At 43.9% G+C, this 26,257-nt stretch overlaps 1 protein-coding gene across 1 annotated transcript in view; it reads right to left on the bottom strand.

Moving 5' to 3' along the window:
• Positions 1-26,257, bottom strand: part of ENOX1 (ecto-NOX disulfide-thiol exchanger 1) — a 554,859-nt gene that overhangs the window by 55,553 nt on the left and 473,049 nt on the right. The window contains exons 14-15 of the mRNA XM_073894310.1: positions 21,452-21,559; positions 17,063-17,119 (exon numbers count right to left, since the gene is read on the bottom strand). Coding sequence (XP_073750411.1) covers positions 17,063-17,119; positions 21,452-21,559 — 165 coding nt within the window. The remainder of the gene's footprint in view (positions 1-17,062; positions 17,120-21,451; positions 21,560-26,257) is intronic.

Below are 26,257 nucleotides of genomic sequence, written 5' to 3' on the forward strand. Positions count from 1 at the left end.
ATGCACTTTTAAAAGAGAACAGAGACTTTGACAGGAAAGACTAATTTCAGTTTTGTAATGTTTCCCATTAAATAGTAAGAGCATCACTGCTGTCTGGATCATAATTATGGCTATGACAGTTCACACCATGCTTAAACTGTGCTCTCAAGCTGGCAAATGAATGACTTTCTTTTGGCATAGTCTTGTGACAGTCCTGTTAAATACACATGATCTAAAAATGAGAAAAAATTCCTTTGTATTCCAGTAACGCCATTCATTATTCAAAGTGTATGTTGTAGTATTCTGAGTTTTCCTATGTGCCATTTCTAGATGTTCCCAAATACACTTGATCTCAAACACAGCCTTGTGTTTCTCTTCAGTATGTAAAAAATGTAACCCACACTGCAATACCTACGCAAGTACAAACCCTTCACAGCCTGTGGAAGTACGGACATGAAAAATCTTCTTAACCAATAAAAATGGAGATGCAAACAGAAGAGACTAAAGTGAACTACTTTTAAATATATGTATGTGCATCCAGAATTAGTTGGTTTGATTTATCTCATATGATACTGACTCTATTGCTGGTAAAGATTAATTGTATTATGGTGCTCTTGGCATGTTATTTTCCCAGTCCATTTCTCAGTATGACATTTCTTATTTTTCTCTGCTACAAAGCACCCACTATCATAATTTTCACCTGCTGAGTTTACATTACTAATGATAATATTAAAATTCAGAGGTTTTTTGACCTTTATAGCAGTAAATTACGTCCTAAGAATAATGGGGATGGGATGGGAGGCAATCTGATAAATGAGGAAGACATTTAATTATTATTAAAGTAAAATCAAATTTCACAAGGTTGGCCAGGCACACTATGAGAGCTCAGTAAATGTTAAACAGTCTCCCCTCCCCAACACACCAAAGTCCAGTTCTCTCCTCTGTGTTCTTGCAGACACAACATGAGAGATATTCCAAGAACTGTGTCTGGATTGCTGGTGCACGGTGGATGTGTCACAGGAAGTCCTTTGACTAACAAATAATATAAATAATGGTCATGACGATAATACTAATATGTAGCCCTTGCTGAACGCTTGGTAGATGCCAGATGCTGGGACTATCATTATCCCTGCTCACAGATGAAACAACTGAGGCACAAATATGGTGAGCAGCTTCCTAAGTTCAGGGACCTGGAAAGCAGTGGGTCTCTAAGACTGGGCCCCAGGCAGTCAGACTCCGGGAGCTGTTAGTGTGCACTGCCTTCTGTCTGAGTCACCTCTCAGGGAATCACAGCTTCTCCACTTCATTCAGGCCCCTCGTCCGCCCCAAGCCCTCTTCCTTACTGAGAGCCAGTCTTTGGTGATTTCCCTTTTTTGTCAGATGGTGTCTCCTCAGTGGGCCACGTGCTCCTTGAGGACAGTGACGGGCTTGACGGCATATGTTCCCCACACGGCATCTGTGTGCGGATGGACATGGCTGGTTGTGAGTCCGCTGTCTTTTGCGTACTCTCCAAATGGATGTGCTTTCTTATGAACCCGAGTCTGGCAATTACTAATTGTACAGTCTTTTCTTTTTGAGGGTCGGATGGCAGAAGGGTTCAACATTTGGACGAAATGAAGTCCCTAGACGCCTCGGTTCAGCACAGTTTGACTGGAATTTATTGGGCCTCCACCACACTTACATTCATCAAATATTTTTTAAGCATCGACTCTATGGTAGGCTTTGGGCTAGACAAGATTCACAGATGACCGATAGTAGTTCCTGCTCTTGAATGTAAGCATCCAGAGGATGACAGGCATGTAGAAGATAGTGAAATACAGTGTGACCTAAGCTGTGACAAGGCTTGGCCTTGGGTGCTGTGGAAGCCCAGAGCAGCACGTGATCTGGGTGGGTGGAAAGCAGGTGGCAGTCATGCAGAGTGTGGCCTGGCATCCTGCGGGAGCTTGTCAGAAATGCAGATTTGTAGGGCCCAGCCCAGATCTGCCCAATCTGAAACTCTAGTGTTTTAAGAAGCTCTCCATTAGATTCTGTTGCTTGCTAAAGTCTGAGAACTACTGCCTTCCAGAATGTAAGACTCACAGGCACACAACAATTAGGCAAGAAAACACATACTAAATTAAAATCCATAAAATAAGAGTTAGGTGAGGTGACCCCTACCACCTCAGTTCTAACTTTCACAGTCTACAAGACTTCTGTACACATCTTTTTTTTTTTAAATTTATGTATTTAGAAAGCATGTGAGCAGGGGGGAGGGGCAGAGGGAGAGAGAGAGAACCTCAAGAGGACTTGGCACTGAGCCTGGAGCCTGATGTGGGGCTCGATCTCACAACCCTGAGATCACGACCTGAGCTGAAACCAAGAGTCAGATGCTTAACTGACTGAGCCACCCAGACGCCGCTTCTGTACATCTTAATGTGAAGTGGAATGGAATACGTTTACCTTCAAGATCACCTGCAGATAATATACACAAGGAAGTATGTGCAGCTCTCACCTAACCAGGCCAAGCAGATTCACAGAGCTGTCCTAGGTTGCCACAAATTCTATGGCAATTATACCATCAGTCGGTAAGTATTTTAAATGTGCTACAAATGTACCCACCTACGTAGGCTCATCATTATCGTAGGTTCTGTAAGGCATACACAGATCACCTGCCATTAAGGCACTTATGCCTGAGTTGAGGCGATAGGCCCATCATGGGTTGTTCAGAATGTTCGGAATGCTGATAAATACCACGGGAATATGGAAAAGATGCTAATTGATTTGGGCTGATCTTAGGATAAGGCCCCAAGAAATGGGAATTGAGCTGGGCTTAAACACAGATGGAATTTGCATGGCAGGCAAAACGTAGCTCATCAGCGTACACTGAACAGTCTGGAACTTGTCCAGACAAAGAAAGGCAGTCTGTAATCTCATGGGGAAGCTGACATAACAATAAAAATGATGGTGATGCTGAACATCACAAGCCACAAATCTCCCCTATAAGGGCAATTTCAGGGCTGGGAAGGCTGAGGTTTATAGGATTTTCTTGAAAAAAAAAAAAATCAAATGAACAGAAATCTGAAAAAAAACGATGAAATGTTCCAAGGCTGGTGAGTCTCTTCAGGGGAACCTACAGAGTTTTTGGAGAACGGCTGCCATATACCTGACCAGGCGTTCCTTGCAAGTCTCTGGGGGATGGGGCATGTTCATAAGCAGGCCGCTGCCTAGGTGGGGGACGGCAGAGACCTCCGTGCTCCTGCCAGAACTACTCCCTCATTTCTTCAGCAAAAGTCCCCCAGGCTTTCTATAATGAATCTAACCCACGATGGCCTCTTCCTGCGAGCACCAGCTTGCCTCCCCAGTTCGGCTTGTGCTCTGCCCAAGTTAGGAGCACATGGAGGGAATTCACACTGAGGTTTGGTTTGCAAATTCTGAAATTCTGTGGTACCCTAAGTTAGATTTAAAGCCAGAGTGTGAGTTTTGCAACCTGCCTGGAGGTTTGAATACGATGCTTAGTTACCGGTGGCTACCAACAGGACCTCTGGCGCCTGGGAGAGCAGCTAGGCTGGGAGTCCCTCTGGGCATGTGGGGGGCTGGGAGCATGAGGGGAGCCGCACTTGGCCGGCAGTGGACTCGCAGCGCGGTGGATTGCCACCTATTAGGCCCTAGAGAGGGAGGGAGGGAATGGAGAGAGGGTCTCCATCAAGGCTGGGAAGAGTTTTGAGGTTGAAGGATTAGAACACATTTCACCTGATTGTGGGTAGGTTGAACATTATTTGTTCCAAGTCCAACCTTTGTAGTTACCCCTAGGAAGCCCACTGGTATTTTATTTGCAGATTAACATCTGAGCTTTCCGCTTCCAATTCAAGAACATATTTTTGGATAACGTTTTCATGAAGTGCGTATAGTCGTGCAGGCAGAGTCGGCTAGCAGAGCCGGCAGGGGCGTGTGGGCCGGTGAAGGGCGCCGCTCCGCTGCCTGCCGGGCCTGATTCAGAGGGGTGGCTGGCAGCAGCAGGGGATGGAACAGGAAAACGTCCTGTCGCAGCCCTTCCCGCCCCCTCCCCTTTTTGCTTCTTCCCATCTCTCCACCTGCTTTTCTTCTTTGTCATCTTCCTATACATTTCCTCAGAGAGATGCCACAGTCCAGTGAGTTATGTGGCAGTATGACGGACGAGGTCTGGAGACGAGCAGTGTGTGTGGAAATGGGGAAGGCCCACCTGGCACTGTGTCACAGCGCCCCGGGGAGAGCCCAGTGTCGCAGATGGGGCGCTGACCATCGCTGGCCCCCGGGCTGGCTGCTGGGCTTCTTACCTCTCCCCTTCCTGCTCTCCTGCGCCATTTGCACAAACTAGGAGTGAGGAAGTCCCGTAGAACGTTTAATAGTCTAACAGTCTCGGGAGCCGGGTGGCTCCACAGGAACATGGGACTCAGAACGGACCTTTCCGGACTCGTGACTCCCTGCTCCTCGCTCTTTTCAGACCACTAATCTTGGTGCTGTGTCAGCAGGAAGTGAAGCTGGTTGAGTAAAGGAGGCTCCCAAGACTCTCCCTTACTGTCTTTGTGAGGCACTAGAACAAACCTCGGCTTCTGTTCACCTTTTCGACTCCTGGCTTTTACCCACAAATGTTCCCAAACTTTCCCCCTGTTCATTTTTGATCAGCAGATCGGGGAGCACTAAGTTGTAGAGCTGTGATTAGGCCCTCTGGGTTTCTTTGACTTTAAAATGATGTTGCTTCCATTCAAGTCATGTCTGTGTGCTTATGCATGCATCTCTTGTTGATGGTTTGGGGCTTCCATGTATCTTCTTGGCCATATTAGAAATAAAAAATTTTCTATTTGGGATTATAACTCATTTTGTTTTTAATTGATCACTCTTCTCAATCTCATGCATTTTTCTCCAGAGGGTGGACAAGCCTCACTGGGGTAGGGGTGGCCTGGTTCTGTGAGCCTGCGTCTGGGGTCCCCCCCAGAGGACAGGCTCTGTGTTCCTGAGACCACCAAGAAGTCTGACCTGCAGTTCACAGCACAAAACCCAAATAACATGTCTTGCTATTATTTTTCTAAATTATTCATGAAGTATATACAGCTTGCCTTTCTCTTCAGAATGCAAATATTCTTGGGAGTGTTTTCTCTCCTGTTGAGGAACTCAGTAGCCTCTCTATGTGGTAACATCCAAACGTTAGTATTGGCTGTGTATTTCACCACTTACCATGTCCGTGTTGAGCTCTAACAGTTTTAAAGAATCTGTGCATCTCCCACCATCTCTAAATCCCAATCAAGTGGGAATCTTCACATTTAAAAAGTGCTAGAACGGTAGGGTGAATTAACTAATACATTGTTAATGTTCACTGCATGCTGTCCATGACAGCAAGAACAAATATTTTGAAGTCCCATGGCAGGAAATGATTAAAACTAGAGCATATCTGTGGCATGAAGTATTAGATGGTCATTAAAACTCATGTCAGAAAAATACTTAATACAATGGGGAAAGGCTAATGATTTATAAGGGGAAAAGCACAGGCTGGAAAACTGCCCATGTGATATGCTTCAAGTGAGGTGGAAGTGTGTACGTGTGCACACAAAGATGGAGTTACAAACAAGTGGAAACATGAATTTCTCAGTGGTCAGACTGCAGGTCGTTTTCTTTTTCTTTATATTTTTCTGCATTTTCCAAATTTTTCATAAAAATAAATGGTGCTTTTATTTTTTTTTTATTTTTTTATTGTTATGTTAATCACCATACATTAGATCATTAGTTTTTGATGTAGGGTTCCATGATTCATTGTTTGTGCATGACACCCAGTGCTCCATGCAGAATGTGCCCTCTTTAATACCCATCACCAGGCTAACCCATCCCCCTACCCTCCTCCCCTCTAGAACCCTCAGTTTGTTTTTGAGGGTCCATCGTCTCTCATGGTTCGTCTCCCCCTCCGACTTACTCCCCTTCATTCTTCCCCTCCTGCTATCTTCTTCTTTTTCTTTTTTCTTAACATATGTTGCATTATTTGTTTCTGAAGTACAGATCTGTGATTCAACAGTCTTGCACAGTTCACAATGCTCAGCATAGCACATACCCTCCCCATTGCCTATCACCCAGCCACCCCATCCCTCCCACCCCCCACCACTCCAGCAACCCTCAGTTTGTTTCCTGAGATTAAGAATTCCTCGTATCAGTGAGGTCATATGATACATGTCTTTCTCTGATTGACTTATTTCACTCAGCATAACACCCTCCAGTTCCATCCATGTCGTTGCAAATGGCAAGATCTCATTCCTTTTGATGGCTGCATAATATTCTATTGTGTATACATACCACCTCTTCTTTATCTATTCATCTGTTGATGGACATCTTGGCTCTTTCCAGAGTTTGGCTATTGTGGACATTGCTGCTATAAACATCGGGGTGCACGTACCCCTTCGGATCCCTACATTTGTATCTTTGTGGTAAATACCCAGTAGTACAATTGCTGGATCGTATGGTAGCTCTATTTTCAACTGTTTGAGGAACCTCCATTCTGTTTTCCAGAGTGGTTGCACCAGCTTGCATTCCCACCAACAGTGTAGGAGGGTTGCCCTTTCTCCGCATCCCCGCCAACATCTGTCATTTCCTGACTTGTTAATTTTAGCCATTCTGACTGGTGTGAGGTGGTATCTCATTGAGGTTTTGATTTGGATTTCCCTGATGCCGAGTGATGTTGAGCACTTTTTCATGTGTCTGTTGGCCATTTGGATGTCTTCTTTGGAAAAATGTCTGTTCATGTCTTCTGCCCATTTCTTGATTGGATTATTTGTTCTTTGGGTGTTGAGTTTGATAAGTTCTTTATGGATTTTGGATACTAGCCCTTTATCTGATATGTCATTTGCAAATATCTTCTCCCATTCTGTCGATTGTCTTTTGGTTTTGTGGACTGTTTCTTTTGCTGTGCAAAAGCTTTTTATCTTGATGAAATCCCAATAGTTCATTTTTGCCCTTGCTTCCCTTGCCTTTGGCGATGTTTCTAGGAAGAAGTTGCTGCGGCTGAGGTCAAAGAGGTTGCTACCTGTGTTCTCCTTTAGGATGTTGATGGATTCCTGTCTCACGTTTAGGTCTTTCAACCATTTGGAGTCTATTTTTGTGTGTGGTGTAAGGAAATGGTTCGGTTTCATTCTTCTGCATGTGGCTGTCCAATGTTCCCAACACCATTTGTTGAAGAGACTGTCTTTTTGCCATTGGACATTCTTTCCTGCTTTGTCAAAGATGAGTTGACCATAGAGTTGAGGGTCCATTTCTGGGCTCTTGATTCTGTTCCATTGATCTATGTGTCTGTTCTTGTGCCAGTACCATACTGTCTTGATGATGACAGCTTTCTAATAGAGCTGGAAGTCCAGAATTGTGATGCCACCAGCTTTGCTTTTCATTTTCAAGATTCCTCTGGCTATTCGGGGTCTCTTCTGGTTCCATACAAATTTTAGGATTATTTGTTCCATTTCTTTGAAAAAAGTGGATGGTATTTTGATGGGGATTGCATTGAATGTGTAGATTGCTCTAGGTAGCATTGACATCTTCACAATGTTTTTTCTTCCAATCCATGAGCATGGAACGGTTTTCCATTTCTTTGTGTCTTCTTCAGTTTCTTTCATGAGTATTTTATAGTTTTCTGAGTACAGATCCTTTGCCTCTTTGGTTAAATTTATTCCTAGGTATCTTATGGTTTTGGCTGCAGTTGTAAATGGGATCGACTCCTTGATTTGTCGCTCTTCTGTCTTGTTGTTGGTGTATAGGAATGCCACTGATTTCTGTGCATTGATTTTATATCCTGCTACTTTACTGAATTCCTGTATGAGTTCTAGCAGTTTTGGGGTGGAGTCTTTTGGGTTTTCCACATACAGTATCATACCATCTGCAAAGAGTGAGAGTTTGACTTCCTCTTTGCCGATTTGGATGCCTTTGATTTCTTTTTGTTGTCTGATTGCTGTGGCTAGGACTTCTAATACTATGTTGAATAGCAGTGGTGATACTGGACATCCCTGCTGTGTTCCTGACCTTAGGGGAAAGCCTCTCAGCTTTTCCCCATTGAGAATGATATTCGCTGTAGGTTTTTCATAGATGGCTTTTATGATATTGAGGTATGTACCCTCTATCCCTATACTCTGAAGAGTTTTGATCAAAAAAGGATGCTGTACTTTGTCAAATGCTTTTTCTGCATCTATTGAGAGGATCATATGATTCTTGTTCTTTCTTTTGTTAATGTATTGTATCATGTTGATGGATTTGCGGAGGTTGAACCCACCTTGCAGCCCAGGGATAAATCCCACTTGGTCATGGTGAATAATCCTTTTAATGTACTGTTGGATCCTATTGGCTGGTATTTTGGTGAGAATTTTTGCATCCATGTTCTTCAAGGATATTGGTCTGTAATTCTCCTTTTTGATGGGGTCTTTGTCTGGTTTGGGGATCAAGGTAATGGTGGCCTCATAAAATGAGTTTGGAAGTTTTCCTTCTATTTCTATTTTTTGGAACAGTTTCAGGAGAACAGGTATTAATTCTTCTTTAAATGTCTGATAGAATTCCCCTGGGAAGCCATCTGGCCCTGGGCTTTTGTTTGTTGGGAGATTTTTGATGACTGCTTCAATTTCCTTAGTGGTTATAGGTCTGTTCAGGATTTCTATTTCTTCCTGGTTCAATTTTGGTAGTTGATACATCGCTAGGAATGCACCCATTTCTTCCAGGTTATCTAATTTGCTGGCATAGAGTTGCTCATAATATGTTCTTATAATTGTTTGTATTTCTTTGGTGTTGGTTGTGATCTCTCCTCTTTCATTCATGATTTTGTTGATTTGGGTCATTTCTCTTTTCTTTTTGATAAGTCTGGCCAGGGGTTTATCAATCTTGTTAATTCTTTCAAAGAACCAGCTCCTAGTTTCATTGATCTGTTCTACTGTTCTTTTGGTTTCTATTTCATTGATTTCTGCTCTGATCTTTATTATTTCTCTTCTCCTGCTGGGTTTAGGCTTTCTTTGCTGTTCTTTCTCCAGCTCCTTTAGGTATAGGGTTAGGTTGTGTATTTGAGACCTTTCCTATTTCTTGAGGAAGGCTTGTATTGCTATATACTTTCCTCTCAGGACTGCCTTTGCTGTATCCCAAAGATTTTGAACCGTTGTGTTTTCATTTTCATTGGTTTCCATGAATTTTTTTAATTCTTCTTTAATTTCCCGGTTGACCCATTCTTTCATTAGTAGGATGCTCTTTAGCCTCCATGTATTTGAGTTCTTTCCGACTTTCCTCTTGTGATTGAGTTCTAGTTTCAAAGCAGTGTGGTCTGAAAATAAGCAGGGAATAATCCCAATCTTTTGGTACCGGTTGAGACCTGAATGTGACCTAGGATGTGATCAATTCTGGAGAATGTTCCATGGGCACTAGAGAAGAATGTGTATTCCGTTGCTTTGTGATGGAGTGTTCTGAATATGTCTGTGAAGTCCATTTGGTCCAGTGTGTCATTTAAAGTCTTTATTTCCTTGTTGATCTTTCGCTTAGATGATCTGTCCATTTCAGTCAGGGGGGTGTTAAAGTTCCCCACTATTAATGTATTGTTGTCAATGTGTTTCTTTGCTTTTGTTACTAATTGCCTTATATAATTGGCTGCTCCCATGTTAGGGGCATAGATATTTACAATTGTTAGATCTTCTTGTTGGATAGACCCTTTAGGTAGGATGTAGTGTCCTTCTTCATCTCTTATTACAGTCTTTGTTTTAAAATCTAATTTGTCTGATATAAGGATTGCCACCCCGGCTTTCTTTTGGTGTCCATTAGCATGGTAAATGGTTTTCCACCCCCTCACTTTCAATCTGGGGGTGTCTTTGGGTCTAAAATGAGTCTCTTGCAGACAGCATATAGATGGGTCTTGTTTTTTAATCCAATCTGATAGCCTGTGTCTTTTGATTGGGGCATTGAGCCCATTTACATTCAGGGTAATTATTGAAAGGTATGAATTTAATGCCATTGTATTGCCTGTAAGGTGACTGTTACTGTATATTGTCTGTGTTCCTTTCTGATAAATGGTGCTTTTAAGATAAGAAGCATTCATATGTATGGATATTCGATCTACTTGTTACCAGTTTTCCATCTTAAACAATTGCTTTTGCTTCTACATCAGGTAGGATCATTCAACCTTTTGGGCAAAGTACATTCGGTCTCCAAAATCGAAAAATTTGTTTCCGATCTTGGCTGCAGCTATCTAGGCAGCCATGTCCATGTCAGGCTATTTTACATAGAGCTGAAATTTAGGTCCCTTTTGCCTGTTCTTCTCTAACCTGTTCTGGTTGGAAAGAAGGCATTTCCACTTCTCTAAACCCAACCCGTCAGCTTTATTAGACATGTGCTTATCCCGTTACCTGCTCCAAATCCATTAAGCAGCTACTACCGAGTTGACTCCTATCCTGACAAAAAGGACAGACCCGTAGCCCCCAGCTCCAGCTGGGGAAATACACTGTCGGTTGGGAGTGAGGAGCTTTCTAAGACAACTTCTCATGTGTTTACTGGAAACAAAAGCATCGACCATGAAGCCAGCCTCAGCCTGTTTTTGATGGCAGGAGTTGGGGCTCTGTGTGAGCCAGAAAGTGGTACAGGGCCTCTTCCAGGCATTGGTCCCTTTCGAGAGTGCAGGGTTGGGATGTGTTTGGGGTTGTTTTTAGACAGAATTATGGATTTCATGGTAATAGCAGGACATGTCGTTAATTCACAGCAGAAAACATGGTAAGGCTGCTGGGGGTGTGGGTAGGAGGGGTAAAGGATGGGGAAGGGGGCACCAGCAGGAGAAAAGCAATGATGCTGCCGGAGCTGTAATTTGAGGAGAAGACCAAGTTCTGGATGTCAGCATTTAGTATATGAGGAGAGTCACATATTACAGGGTAAAGGAAATTTTCCACGACAAGTCCACCTTCTTGATTTTTAAACATCTACCGAGCAAGGGTGACCTCAGGCACCTACATATGTGGGTCCATCTCTCCCTGAAGAAAGACAAAGTGGCCACTAGTTTTCTAGTTGAGCTTCTCAAGGGTCCTAAAGCTCCTTATATATCTATGTATCACATCCCATTCCTGTCAGAATCTCTTCTCCATCGAGCCAATCCTTCCAATAAAGGGCTCATCTCCAGAGAGTTACTGGAAACGTGCAAGTAAGTTACCTTACCAAGTCTGTGATGCCCACTGTGATGCTAACTTGATGGTGGAGAGTGAGGCCTGCTAGAACGACACAGAGGACAAGCAAGTTTTGGTAAGGGTGGGGCGCGTGATAGGAGGTCAGCTCCACCTGGGCTAGAACCACGTTGACATGACTCACCGATGGATCTCCAGAACCTGGCACAGCCTCTGGCCTGTGGAAGGCCGGGGTAATAACAATACCTAACAGGTACCAATGGTGTCCACGCCACTAAGCCATGCTCACAATAACCCTGTGAAGCAGGTGTGATTACCTTCATTTTAGAAATGAAAAAAATGTTGGTGCAAGGGGGTAGTTATCATTCAAGGTCTCCTGGACAGTGAGGGGCAGAGCCAGGATTGAGGCCAGGCCACTTGGTGCCCAGACCTGATCCAAACCCCTACACTCTGCTGCTGCCTCCCTCAATGACTACTTGATTAACAGAGTGAAAAGAGGATGGCAGGACAAAGTGGAAACTCCGTAAGGCTGAGGGTGGCTGGACATGGTGAGAAGAGAGATTCCCAGGGCTGGAGGAACTGTGACGTCTGTAGTCTCACTCCCCAGTCCCGCTAGGCGCGTGCTCGCCAGGTCAGAGGCTCATGTTGCCCTCATAGAGCCTGTGGGATGAGGTTTGGGAAGAGCGAGTCCTTTCCTTGTCTGCTCCCCTCCATTTCCAGGTTGGCAAGGCCCCCAAGAGCAGGTGGCAAGTTGTTATGGGAGGAAAGGATGGAGCCCAGTTATCTTTGCCGTTTGAGAGTACGGGCCCATTTTCCCATGGGGCTTTTCTTTTTTCTTTCCTGCCTTGTTTACCACATCAGTGTATATTTTTACCTCTCCTGCTCGCCAGCCTCAAGGATGAAAGCCACGTTCTGAAACTGGGCAAAGGACCCAGCTCTTGCAGAAGTTCTGCCATAGACATCATTAAAACACATGGTTAAGAGTGGCTTTCCGCTGCGGGGTGCTAAACTTGAAGAATGTTCTTCACACAGTATCTCTTCTCTACACTCCTAACATCTTTACTCCGACAGATTTAAAGACAACTCTGAGGATTTACTTTCTTACAGAGGCAGCGTGAAAAACTGAAAAGTCTTTTCTCTTTTATGTTTTTGTTTTATTGTTGGGTGGGAAGGGTGTTGTACTTGACAGTGGGAAACTTCTCTTTACATGAATTAAGTCTCTTTACAGGTTACAAATGATTCCTCTGACCCCAGTATGTGGGCCTGAACTGGGCAACCAGAAGATGTGGTGTCACGGCTTTAGTATAGCACACACAGCGCAGGAGCAGTGGAAATTCGTGGAAAACTTTTAGACCAAACTGTTTATATACTGCAGGCTTCAGCTGCCACTTTACTTGATTCCTCCAACTTCCTACATTTCTCGCATCCTCTCCCTTCCCCTCCACGTTCTCACCAAACATTCACATGTAAGGATCACAGGTGGGGGGATAGCTCTCGGAGGAAGGTCATAAAAAAGAGATGCAAGATGAGCACAGATGATCTTTTTTTTTTTTTTAGATTTGGGTATCTGTTATGCATAATTACCAGGGGCCAGGCTAGTTGTTTAGCAGTTCTGGGGATTAGGAGATAGCTCAGAGACAAAAATAAAATTCATAGTTTGCATTTTAAGAAAGGAAATTGGGTCTGGCATAACTGAAATCTCTAAATGAACTATGATCAAGGCTAGTGTTAAACTCGGCTGCACTTAGAAGGTTGGACTGCCCAGCTGTCATTAATGTATCCAGTTCCAAACAGAAGGAAAAACCTATTTAAATCAAAAATTAATTAATCAAAAATTAATTAAATCAAAAAACCTTTGCAGGTGATCTCAGTTTCTGGCTCTGATGGTTTTAAATCAGACCTCAGAAAACTTTTCTCATGTGCATGAGCTTGCCGATCTTGTGATAGGGGATAAGGGTAGATTTTGTATGGCGCTTCAGTTTGGGGACCTCAGGTGGTGTTGGTCAGAGACTGGTTGCTCAATAAAATGTAAAAAGAGGAGAAAAATAATAGTAGCACACCAAATCTAGGTGTGGTTAACATCCCATCAGCCTGACAACTCTTGGGACTAAGGCAACAGAGTTAGTAAATTTCAAGACTAGACATATTTTTTATGGGTCCCTTCAGGACTACTAATGGATACCATAAGTGGGCATCTGCCACACCACATTCTAAATGCTAAACAATTCTGTAAATCTGACGCTCCCTGCCAGACTTGATGACACAGCTATTAATATACGGTATCCCCCAGAAACAAATATAAAAGATGCAGAACAAGATTTACGGGCATGTTAATTACAGCATTATTTATAAGAGTAAAAAAATGGGAAGTTAAATGCCTAACACATAGGTCTGTGGTTCAGTTATTGTGTATCTACATTATGCAGTCATTAAGAATCACGTCTTTGAGGAACATTTGGTGACAAGAAAATATTTATGATATGAGAAATCAAAAAGGTACAAAACTGAAAACAATATGATAATATTTATTTATGGGTTTTTCCCTCTGGTCATATATATGCACATGACTGGAAAGGAGGAAAATAAAACATTAATGGTGGTTATCTCTGAGTAATGAGATACTAAGTGCTTTTTTTTTACCTCTGTATTTTTTTTTCTGTAATTTTCCAGTTCCTTACAAACTACTTCCTTTACAATAAAATGTATTGTTTTTAAAAAGCACTTGTCAACTGTCACAAGAATATCCAGCTAAGCCAGGACCAGTCCTATATAATTGTTATTAATAAATAATATATAAAATTTCTGCCCATGTGAATAATTATAGTGAAAAAAAATCTGTATGTCTTTGTCAGTAACCTCTGGGTCAGAGGCTTTAAACCTCATGATCTGCATTAAAATTCATCCTGTCAAAATCCCGCCTTCCACATTAAATACTATTTATGTTGTTAAGTAGAGAGAGGGAACTGGTATGTTGAGTACGTAGTCTGAGCCAAGTGTTTATGTACATGGTTTCCCTGAGCACAATTATGGATGGAGAAGGTAAAGTTCAGAAAGGTTGAATAACTTGCCCTGGTCACATGGCTATTTGGGGGTCAAAATGGACTCAAAACCTCTCAGTCTGGTTTGAAAGCCTTGATTTCTTCTACCACTGCAGAGCTGATAGAAACTTTAGATGAGACACAGACTTCATTGCAGACATTTAAAAATATCTCCACAAGATATTGCACAAGTGCTTCTCATATGTGGCCAAAAAAACTAATTTTTGTTTCTTTTCATTCACATCACCCCAGTGAAGGTAGTAGGGAAACTGCCCAAGGGAGACAACACTACAGACAAAACAGAGAAAGACAAGTGAAGAGCCCACCTACTGGGAAACCTCTGAACGAACAGGCAGTGATTATGATGACTACCCTCACCTTCGGGCCGGTGAGGCAGTGGCCACCAGTGGTGACCAGCAAGTGTGGCTGGGCTCGATCTTCCACAAGTATCTCACCCACCTCTGGTTACGGTGCTGCTCCTCCCTCCTACTTGGCCTGAACCCCATCTCCCAACAGTCATTTCTTCTGCTGATTACAAAGCCCACATCCTGCATTCCAGAGAGGAGTTTTTTAAAGCTAAAAACTTTCCTTTAGGAAGGACAAAAGAACTCAAAGATGATCTTCCACTTTTTTCATTTAATAATGAATGGCTTTTGATGTTTCTCAAAATGAGAGCCTAGGGACTAGATATTGTTGTAGGCTTATCTTCACAAGTATCGTCAATTTAATTTAACCAACAGATGAGCTCATAATCATAACTAAATCCTGCTCAGAACGTCAGTTACAAAGTAATTCCATGTCCATTCTCTCATTTGCTTCTCACCATCAGCCTTATGGAAAGAAAGGCAGGTAACTCCATCCCCATTTACAGACCAGGAAACTAAGGCATACTGCCATTTTGGCTGGCTTGCTGGATTTGACGGAAGGCACAGAGGGACTGACTGAGGGGAGAGAATGTGAAGGTTCTGGTTGAGAATGTGGCAGCAGTGTGTCACTGGAGGACAGGACCCTGGAAAAAAGCTCTAGGGTAAGGATGGGGCTTATGAAATATTCAAGTGGGAAGAGAAACTACTTAGGTAGAAATATTGCCTGTGGAGAGCTCTGTATGAATGGCGTCCTCCTCTCCTTTTCTACTTTCTCAGTCCTCTCCATTCTTCAGAGCCAACCCAAATCTCACAGCTCTGGGAAGCCATTTTTTTTTTAAGATTTTATTTATTTATTTGATGCACACAGAGAGAGAGAGAGAGCGCTCACGTGCACAAGCAGTTGGGAGGGGCAGAAGGAGATAGAGAAGCAGACTCCCAGCTGAGCAGGGAGCCCGATGTCAGGCTCAATCACAGGACCCTGGGATCATGACCTGAGCTGAAGGCAGACGTTTAAAAAGACAGCCACCCAGGTGCCCCCCGGAAAGCCATTCTTAATTATCCACCAGAAAGAAACCATAGTAATACCACCTTAAGGTTTTCCCATGCCTTCGCTCATTACAACATCGTGACACATTTCTGAGGGTGGCTTTGCCATCTGTTTTACAAACAGGAATATGAAGCTCAGAAGGGCTCACCTGTCCCCAGCTGACACGGGTAATAAGCTGCAAAGTCCAGATTTCAAACTACATCACGTCACAGCTGCCTCACCTTCCTGTACACGTATCACATCTTGTATATCACCCAAGTGTCCCCTTATTCCTCGACTCAGTTTTAAGTTCTTTTCTTTTTTTTTTTATTTGACAGAGAGAGACACAGTGAGAGAGGGAACACAAGCAGGGGGAGTGAGGGAGGGAGAAGCAGGCCTCCCGCTGATCAGGGAGCCCGATGCGGGGCTCGATCCCAGGACCCTGGGATCATGACCTGAGCCGAAGGCAGACACTTAACGACTGAGCCACCCAGGCGCCCCTCAGTTATAAGTTCTTTGAGGGCAGACGGCAAGTCTTATGTTTCTTTGTAACCACCCCCACTGCCAGCATTTAGCAGAGGTCCATGTACACAGTAGGTTCTCAATAAACGTCAGACATTAAATATATGTTTGGTAGGAACAGTAGTTATTAAGAGGGATTTTTTGGTACTTTCTATGTCAGGCTTTCTGCAGTATATAATTAAAACAAGAGTGAACATGAAGTATATAATTTCTCCCAGCTCTAGCTTAATCAGGCATTCATTACCATGTCTGATTCTGTGTTATATGAAAAGAACTGCTTAGTAAGCATTTTCTGTGATGGGGATAACCAAACACATATAGATTATCAGAGAGATTTTCAAAAAGACAAAAGCAAAACCATCAAACACAGGGAGAGACAATGATCTGCATGGCATAATATTTCACCTGGGACTAAGGACCTTCCAAGGCAAAGAGAGTACTTGACTAAGGTTGGGCAACTGGATACGCAAGGAACACTGAGATAGGAAGTCGGGGTGCTAACTGGGATCTTGTGTCAAGAAGATGGATGCACCACGCTACTGGGTCAGAAACAAGAGAGGCAATGCTTTCAAGGGCTTTTCTGAGAGAAGGGGTTTGCTCTGAAACCTCTCCAGCATAACAATCATTTCATTACCATCTTCAGTGACAAGCAAACTTAATAAATATACATGCAATATACAACTTATTACCTTGTTTGGTCTCATTCCATTTGTCCTCCCAACCCATCATTAGTGTATAGCTTTGAAAATATAAAGGGCTCAAAGAAATTCGCTAAGATGAGAATTTTAACAATACAGATTGGCTCAAGTACCTTGAAACTGACGTTCGGTAATCTCAGCTAATAACAGCAGTGCCTGTCTACCATATTTTATTGCCAAACCATTCATAGTAATCTTAATAAGCCACTGAGAGGCAGGGCTTCTGACTTCCTCGGTGTTATAAATAAAGTGCCACATACCTGTGGGCATTCAACCAACATCAAGAAACAAGAGCAAATATCAGGTTAGTGGTACCTACATTTGTGTCCTCATGGCTGTGGCCATTGGTCTCGACCATTTCCTTGGTACCTTTTAACTGCAAAAGAAAAAACAAAAACAAATCAAAAATCCCAAATGAATAAGCAAGCGTATCTGTTAAGTATATATCATCCTGTTAACTCTGATTTATCTTGAGGTCACACTTTATAAAACTTGCGAGGAAAAAAAAACAGATGGAGCACATAATTCTAATGAGTCTTATTGAAACCAGTTTGAGACCAATATTTTATAAAACTTGATGGATGGCAAAAAATAAATGGGTCTTGATCATTATTTTTTAAATAATGAGATTAGAAAGCAGTTCCATAGGCATAAAATGTATAAAATTGGTTCTTAAGAATAACAAATGATTTCATTTCCTAGTTGTATTGCTATTAATTTCAACCCTGCAGTGTTTGCAAGTTGCCACCAGCTAAATGATGTTATAGAAACGATTACTTGTGAATGATGTATTTCCGGTTGTTCTAACATGCCGCAGTGCTACTCGACATGTCTTCCTTGAGAACATATTTGAATGACTGGCATTGTTTCTGGAGGCCTAAGAAAAAAAAGATGATTTTCTTTTTGTAAAGGAAGAATTGGGGAAACATTTCCTTGGTCACTGAGGCATCAGAAGAAAAGCTATTTCTCAAATGAGATTTTTAACAGTGAACATTTGAAAACAGTCCTCTATTTACTTTCTCTCAGAAGGCTTAGGAGAGATCACTTATCAGGAGATTTCTGGAAACCTTTAATTGGCATTTTATCCTCGCCCGGCTTGAAGCAGACATTTGGAAGCAGAGAGCAAGGGCAAAGGGTGAGCAGACCTTGCAGCGGCTCACCAGTATTTCTTCCTGGCTTATTAGTGCTCAGGAAGCAGCATCTTTGTCATCATCTTTTTTTATGCCGAAGATAAAGTATTCAGGGCAGGAAATAAATGCTTAAAGTTGGAAAGAAAAGAAGAAAATAAATGTGGCTATACTGACAATGTGTCTGATCCAGAATACTTACTGGTTCTTGCTGGTTATTTGTACATACTAAAATGAAAGCTTCTTCTTTTCTTTTCTTTTTTTTTTTTTCTTAAGACAATGTCCAATTCTCAGCAAGAAAGCCACATGCTCTCCATGCCATGAAAGGGGCTTTGCCAAAGGAGGGGTAACAAGGAGAAACTGAGGCTGGGGCAGCTGACTATGGACCAGAGGCTCTTTGGCTCATTTCCACATGGCTCCCGCTTGAGAAACAAGAATTCTGCCCACTGGTTTTCAGGGCCCCCTCACTGATGTTTCTGCACACAACAATACAATGTGTTACAGACATGAAAAGCGAACGAGCCCCACAATGATAGCAAGACCAGCCATTATCAGAGGGCACAGAAGGACCTAAAACCCTCTCTGTGTTCCTAGCGGAAGGTTTCCACTTGCAGGTGTTCCTCACATTTCTCCTCACCAACCCTCTCTGCTCTGCTTCCCTGACACAACGGGGAAGGCCTTGCTATCTTGCCATGGAAGTAAAGGATCATGTCGTGAAAGCCAGTTCCACCTTTACAAGTTTACCGACACAGACAAGCTCACTGCTCTCCTCCCTAGTAAAAAGATTCCATCCCGCTACTCCACGTCCTCCTGTCTTGGAACACTCCCGTGGGCTCTCCTCGTACTCCCTGCCCACCAGTCCTGTTTGCTCCCCTGCCCTCTTCTGCCAGAGCCACGGCAGGCCACTGCTCCCTCCTGCACCTGCAGGCTGGCCGCTGCTTTGCCCTCACTGGCCTCTCTGCCTGTCCTCTCCTCTGGCTGCTCCTCTCCTCCAGATGGAGCGGAGGAGTGTCCTGGCTGATGATACCTGGGCTTGTGAAGAAGCTCCAGATGTCGGAGGCTGCCACCTTTGGAAAAGAGGTGAAGGGCAGGAGCCAGTGGGGCCTGAAGCGACCGAGAGAAGCTGCATCCTAGCAAACAAGGAAGGCTGGGAACATTCTGGGGAGTCTAGGGAATAATCCTGCCTCCCCTGATGGGGATGGGGCAGGGCCTAATGATGGTAAGTGTCTGGCCTCATGACCTGTTCTTTCTTTTAGGATTCTCATCAAATGGCATCATTTTGAATAGCAAAGTACCGGGTCTTCAGAAAAAGGTGTCTCTTTTCCACTGCGTGCGTGCGTGCGTGCGTGTGTGTGTGTGTGTGTGTGTGTGTGAATGATAGCAAGGCTCTAGGCGCATGCAGTCATACTTTCCAGGAGTGATGCTACTTGTTTAGGCCCTGTCTATGCAGGCACCGAAAAAGTGTTTAGATATGTAGTTACTCTACATAAGTCCAAAGAAAGCCTCACGGGACAATGCTCACAGAGGGATAGAGGTGCGTTTTCAAGTGTATGTCTGTGTGCGGGTGGCCGCCTGCAAGGAGATGGAAGGAACGAGTCCACTGTGTGCTCCCAACTGCAAGGAGGACAGGGGCACCCGGCTAGGGGCTCCCGGGAAAACAGCCTGGGGGCGGCAATAGCACCCAAATGCATTTGCTTGCCGTGTGTCACCGGCCTTCTCAGACAGACGTACTTTTGATGTCTTTGCTTGAAAAGAGCTATCCCATTTAAATGAGCACAGCAGATCTAAAAACGATTCCTTCCCAGTCGTATTTTCTAGCTCTTTAGTGATTTTAGTTGTTCTGGATCTTCTTCACGTTCCCCATTTTTTTTTTAAGTAATGGAGATGGAGTGCAATGTTGCACTACAGCCTGTGTGTGCACTTTCTCCTCTCTAAAAATGCAGGCCCTAACAAGAAGATTCCGGTGCTTTCTGCAAACCTCAGAATCTCTTTTTGTGATGGGGGCTTAGACCTCAAATCAAAATACAGGCAGAGCTCAGAGGTATTGTGGGTTGGGTGCCAGACTGCAATAAGGCGAGTCAACTGAACTTTTGGGTTTTCCAGTGAATATAAAAGCTAAGTTTTCACTATCCTGTAGTGTGCAATAGCATCATGTCTAAAAAGACAATGTACAGAAAAGATCTGAGTCATCTGGAAAAAGGAGAAATCCACCCCTCCCCATCCGAGCAAATCGAGGAGAGGGGGGAATGGCGGGGGTTGGGGAGGAAGGAGGGAGAGCACAGAACAGCAAAGCTCAGAGTTCTGGCTGATCAGGAGCAAATTTGGACCAAATCAGCGCTACTCTTCTGGAAGTCTTTCAGTCACGCACAGGAGGAAAGCCCAGTGAGTTTAGGGGCTCCTAGCTAGCCGGCCACTGCGAATTCAGTCAGTAGTTTTCGTCCAATCGTACGTCACCCAAAATCATACAGATTCGGCCTCAGTCTACATTACTCAATCTGTCCTAATCACATAATCACCAGTCTCAAAAAGCATTTTCCTCCAAAGCTTATGAAGTATCCAACATCACCACTTTTCACTCACAAGTCACCTAATACTTTCAGGGGAAAGGAACGAAAACTGTATTTTCCTGCTCCTAAGCCACAAAGATCTAAAAACCGCTTGTAAAGTGACTGAGTCACAGCTGGCTATATTCTCCCGATGACATATTTTCAGCAATATCATTTTTGATGTTATTTATATGGTACAAATAACCTTCGCATAAGCCACTGTGGGTGAAAAAAAATGTAAAACAAGCTAAATTTGATTACCCCAAAAGGTTGGGGTTACTCTGTGTGATTTTTTTTCCCTCCTCCCAATTACCATTCATTCCATCATTGGCAGCATGGGAAGGCCAGAAATAGGAAAGCATTTCAAGAGCTCTCCCGTGTAGATACTGGGCTCAGATTTCACTCAGATTTCCCCCTGCTGCTGAGCAATCCATCTTACGCTGTTGTAAGACAATACTTCCAAATCCACTTATCAATGTCTGGCCACACTTCAGTATCAAAGAAAGCCGGGATGAAATGGTCAGATTTACAAACTTCATAGAAAAGGTTTGTTGCTCACTGTGGTTATTAGATAAGTGCCCTGATGCACGGGGATGATTTTTCTTTTTTTTTTTTTAACGTCCCTATGAATCAGTCATTCCTCTTCATTTGTCTGCCTGAGTGCCGCAGGTGATGCTAAATGCATGTTCCTCGCTGTTACACTTAAGGGGAAACTAGCTGCTTGCTTTGACACACATCCGCATCTCCGATACTTTAAAACTTTATTTTATTATTAAAATAAATACTATTAAAAATTCATTTGTCTTTTGGAGTAAACTTTCACATGTCACTGGAGGGCTTGGGTGGTCCCCATCAGGGAAGGAGGGAGAAAGCTTACGAATTCCACGTAGTAGTGCTGCCGCAAAGTTGTGACGGGGCACGGGTGGATCAGACAGCAGACGGACTGCAGAAACAGCTGGGCGCCTGTCGGGCAGAAGGGGTGTATGTGTCCGGGATGGAAATGGTGCCCGAATCGGAGCTGCTGCCTCAGCTTACCTGTTCCTGGAGGACTTTAAGTAATGCCTGCGTGTGTGACTGTTCTTCCTTTGCTTGTTCCAGTTCTGACTTTTTGTTGTTTAACTCTTCCTGGATGGTCAGCAATTGCTGTCAACGTAAGAACATTTGAGATAAGTAGGCTGGAAGGCCAGGTGACTGTAACATTCCAATGCATGAGAAGATTTTTGCATGTCTTAATAGCTTAATCCAATAGCTTTGCATGTCTTAAAGCTTAATTAATTCAGTTAACTTTTGTGCCCCCACCCCCATGACTTAGTGTAACAATATTGCAGGGTTTTTTTTTAATATTTTATTTATTTGCTTAAGAGAGGGGGGAGAGAGAACAGAGGGAGAGGAAGAAGCAGGCTCCCCACTGAGCAAGGAGCCCAATGCAGGACTCGATCCCAGGACTCCGGGATCATGACCTGGGCTGAAGGCAGACACTTAACCGACTGAGCCACCCAGGCGCCCCAAAATCACAGGTTCTAACACATTATTAGGTTGTCGGGACCCTGCTGCACAATAAAACAAGTTTGTGCTAAGGATCTGTGAAGCCACCCTCAAAGTCCTTGGAATAAAGGTGTATTTGTAAAAATATGTGGAATAGTGTTGACAGACAACAGGTTTTGATAGATGAAGAAATTACATAATAAAAAAAAAACTGGATGTGATTCGTCAGGTTGCCCAAAGTCACTTCATTTGACGTCAGACAGGAGGGCTGGCCTTCCAGCAGTAGCCCTGCAGAGCTACTTGACCAAGTGGCTGGGACTGCAAAAGACCCTTTTCCTTTCTCTGTTATGATGGTGATGTTTTATTAGATCAGCAGGACTGAAGTCCAAACTGCAATCAATATATCAGCCGAGAAAACTGCTGATATAAGCCGTCAAAACACTAAGCTATGGCCTACACTGCTGTTTTTAAGCAGGGCCCCTGAAGGGATTTTTGTAAGCCTTGCCTTGAGCTTCCCTGGCCCCATCAACTCATGCTGGGGCTTACCCCTTGTCTGCTGCAAGCACTGTGCTGCCTGGCACGAGTTCTCTGCACCGGGGTTTTATGTTAATATACACACAGGCTGGGCCATGCATTCGAGAGGCTTCGCAACGGGCCGCAGAAACGGCTATATCGACTCCGAAGATTCTCAACAACACAGGGCTAGTGTGAACAGACAGAAGAGCCTCCCTTCCGCTGCCGCACTTAACTAGCGCTGCGCAAGGGGCAAAGTGTTAGCGCATTCCTGCCACGGAGGTAGTGGTCTCCAGCATCAGGCCTGCTTCTCTGGGCCCGCCGCACAGCAGCCTGGCCGCTCTTAATACCAAGGCCGGAGTAAACCCTGGTGCTGGATTGCTGACGCTTAAACCCACCAACTGGAAGGATTAAGTTAAATATTTAAAACCTCGTTTGGGGGGATATGGGGAGTAGGCAGCACTCAGAGAAGGGGCTTGCTTCTTCTGTTCCCTCCTTTGGCACTGGATAGACATGTAGGAACCTACTTTGGTCCCCTCCCCCGCAACCCAGCATAAACAGTGATTTCCTCGCGGTTTCCTAAACTCTGGGCCTCCGGTTTCACCACCTGCGCACGTGAGACTCCCATGTGAGGTGATACACACATCCTGCACCAGCTCCCTTAGCACCCTATGTGATTTAATTGCGCATCATTGATTAAAGTACAGAAACCAGAGAGCCCATATTGTACTTTGGCACTGTGACAAGTACCTAAAATGACTGCTTCCGAAGTGTGGGGAGGGACTCTACTCCTTTGCTCTCATTCATGACTGGCCCCCGGAACTGCTCCCCCCGGGGGGGGGGGGCGGCGGGGGGGGGGGGGGGGGGGGGCGGGGGGGGGGGGGGCGGGGGGGGCGGGGCTGGTGCTTGGACTTCGATGATGCCCGGGGAATTTTTACATATCAGACAAGTTTCAAATCCAGTCCTTAAGCCTCCTTTAAACAGGAGCCAAACGAAGGGCAGGAAATCGTCTTCAAAGGTAGGTCGCTTATGTCCGTTCACTGTAGCACTCGGGGCCACAGGATTCAGCTACAGCTAGTGTCCAGCAGAAGGGGGTTGGCTCGGTCAGTGACGGCCATCTGTACAGCGGGACTCCAAGCAGCCGGGGAAAACCACAAACATCTCTGCGCACGGAGGAAGCACACAGTACACTGTGTCCCCCACGGAAACGGCAGGTTACAAAAAGGTCTCACTGAATTTTGCAACACGTTCATAGACAAGGATATGGATACTTTCTATGGGTGAGTGGGTTAAGGATCTTTAGGTAATTTTCTGGTATGTCTGTAAGGAGCATATGCTGCTTGAGTAATGTTGTTATTGCCGGCACTGAATAAATAAGAGGGGAAGTGAGAATTCTATTGGAATCTGTCATTTCATCCACACATTGACAACACCGCTTTATTCTATTGAAACACACACACACACACACACACACACACACACACACTCCCTCCCTGGACCTCATTTCTCACCGAGGCTTCTGTCCCATTCCATTCTTCCTGGGAATCACACTTTTTATTATTTTTAATTGTACTTATTTTACTTTTTATTTTTTAAAAACTTATTTAAGTATAGTTGACACAGGATGGTATATTAGTTTCAGGTGCACAACATAGTGATGTGACAATTATATGCCTTGCTCCATGCTCACCACAGTAAGTGTGATCACCATCTGTCATGATACGGTGTTGTTATGATATTACTGACTATATTCCTTATGCTGTACTTTTCATCTCTGTGGAATCACACTTTTTAAAATAAAATGTCTTCTCTGTCATCCCCACTTCCTTCTCCTACGTAGGCAACTACTCCCAAGGGTTTCTATCTTTTTTCTTGGAGTGTGTTTTTCTAAAATATATACTGTTTTCTGAGGATGCCTTTTTTGTGATTTTGTCATATTTCTTGTTATTTATGTTTTTATACTAAGCACTATTTTTTAAAGACCCATCCATGTGAATATGTACATATCTAACCTGTTGCTTCCGAGGGCTGCGTAATATCCTATGGAGTATGTCCACCCAATTATACCTGATCCACTCTCCCAGAGAAAGCCACTCAGATAACCTGTGGTTCTCACCCTATCCAAGGTTGCAGTGGAACATGCTAGTGCACGTTACCTTATGGACCCGCAGGAGGATCTCCCTGGGATCCATATCCAGCGGCGGATCCGCTGCTCCGGAGGGTGTGCCTAAGATGTTAAGTTGCCAAACCTGCCCACCCACCGGGGTGTACAAGAGTCCCTCCCTGTGCCCCACAGCTGCACTAACACTTAGTGTTACCCACCCAGCTTTCTAATATTTGTCAGAGTTCTCATATGTCTAATAATATAGAGATTCTTCATTAAACCTTTTTGTACTTCTCTAACTCCTTGTGATTTTAAATATCACATCATATGCTTGCTAGCTGCTGAGGTTTATTTACACTTCTTAAAAGACTATTCAAGGGTAGTGGTCTTAAATATGGGAATCTTTTTTGAAGATTTTATTTATTTATTTATTTATTTATTTATTTATTTATTTATTTATTTATTTTAGAGATAGAGAGAGAGAGAGAGAGCCCTAGCAGGGGGAGGGGCAGAGAATCTTAAGCAGACTCGCCGCTGAGCCCCACGCGGGATTCGATCTCACGACCCTGAGATCATGACCTGAGCGGAAACCAAGAATCAGATGTTTAACCTGCTGAGCCACCCATGCCCCCCAAATATGGGGAACTTTTCAAAACAATACTGATTCCTGGGCCCTCAAGAAGACCAATTAACTCAGAACATCTAGGCAATGATACCTTAAAAGAAAACAGCAACAACCACCTTAATAGATAATTCTAATGTGCGACTGGGATGGAAACCACTGCTTCCATGAATGCTCATTTAAATCGCATTCTACTCCAGCGTGACTTCCATCCAGAGTGCCCTACTCACACTGTCCTCACTCACCGATGCTTTTCTCCTGGCCGGCCAGTTTGCCAGGTTCTTTTCTTCCTGCTCTATGCCTTCTCCAGGGGATCTGTTCACTCTCATGGCTTCAAGGGCACATCCCACGTGCTTACGCTTTACAAGCGTGACTTTACAGTCTCTGCCTCATTCCTGCTACCCACTAGACCCTTAACTTTCAGTGCTTCAAGCTCTGCCTACGATACCTCCCTTCCCTGAGTCTGCTCCCCCGGAATCCAGAGTTAAAAGCTTAAAGTCCACCCCTCTGTAACCTCTCTGCCCATTCCTCTGCCTTTTCTCCCTCCATCCTCACCGTCATAGTTAAGGCAACCCTTTCCTCCCCTCTGGGTTTGCTTGTTCCCCTAGTCATTCACCCTACACTCCTGAGAGAACCGACCATCGAAAAATTCAAGTGCTCCCTTACTTAAAAAATATTACTGGTTCAGCATTTTTCACAGAACTAGAACAATGATACTAAAATTCGTATGGAACTACAAAAGACCCCAAAGAGCCATAGCTATCTTGAGAAAGAATAACAAAGCTGGAGGTATCAGAACCCCAGATTTCAAGACCCACTACAAAGCCATCGTAATCAAAACAGCATGGTACCAAAAATAGACATACAGATCAATGGAACAGAACAGAGAGCCCAGAAATAAACCCATGCATAAATGGTCAATTAATCTACAACAAAGGAGGCAAGACTATACACTGGGGAAAAGACAGTATCTTCAGTAAATAGTGCTGGGAAAACTGGACAGCTATATGCAAAAGAATGAAACTATCATTTTCTTAGACCATACACAAAAATAAATTCAAAGTGAATTAAAGACCGAAATGTGAGACCTGAAACCATAAAACTCCTAGAAGAAAAG

Source organism: Callorhinus ursinus, unplaced genomic scaffold, assembly GCF_003265705.2.
Source record: "Callorhinus ursinus isolate GAN/ISIS: 27379988/994484 unplaced genomic scaffold, GSC_fseal_2.0 scaffold7, whole genome shotgun sequence".
Taxonomy (NCBI): domain Eukaryota; kingdom Metazoa; phylum Chordata; class Mammalia; order Carnivora; family Otariidae; genus Callorhinus; species Callorhinus ursinus.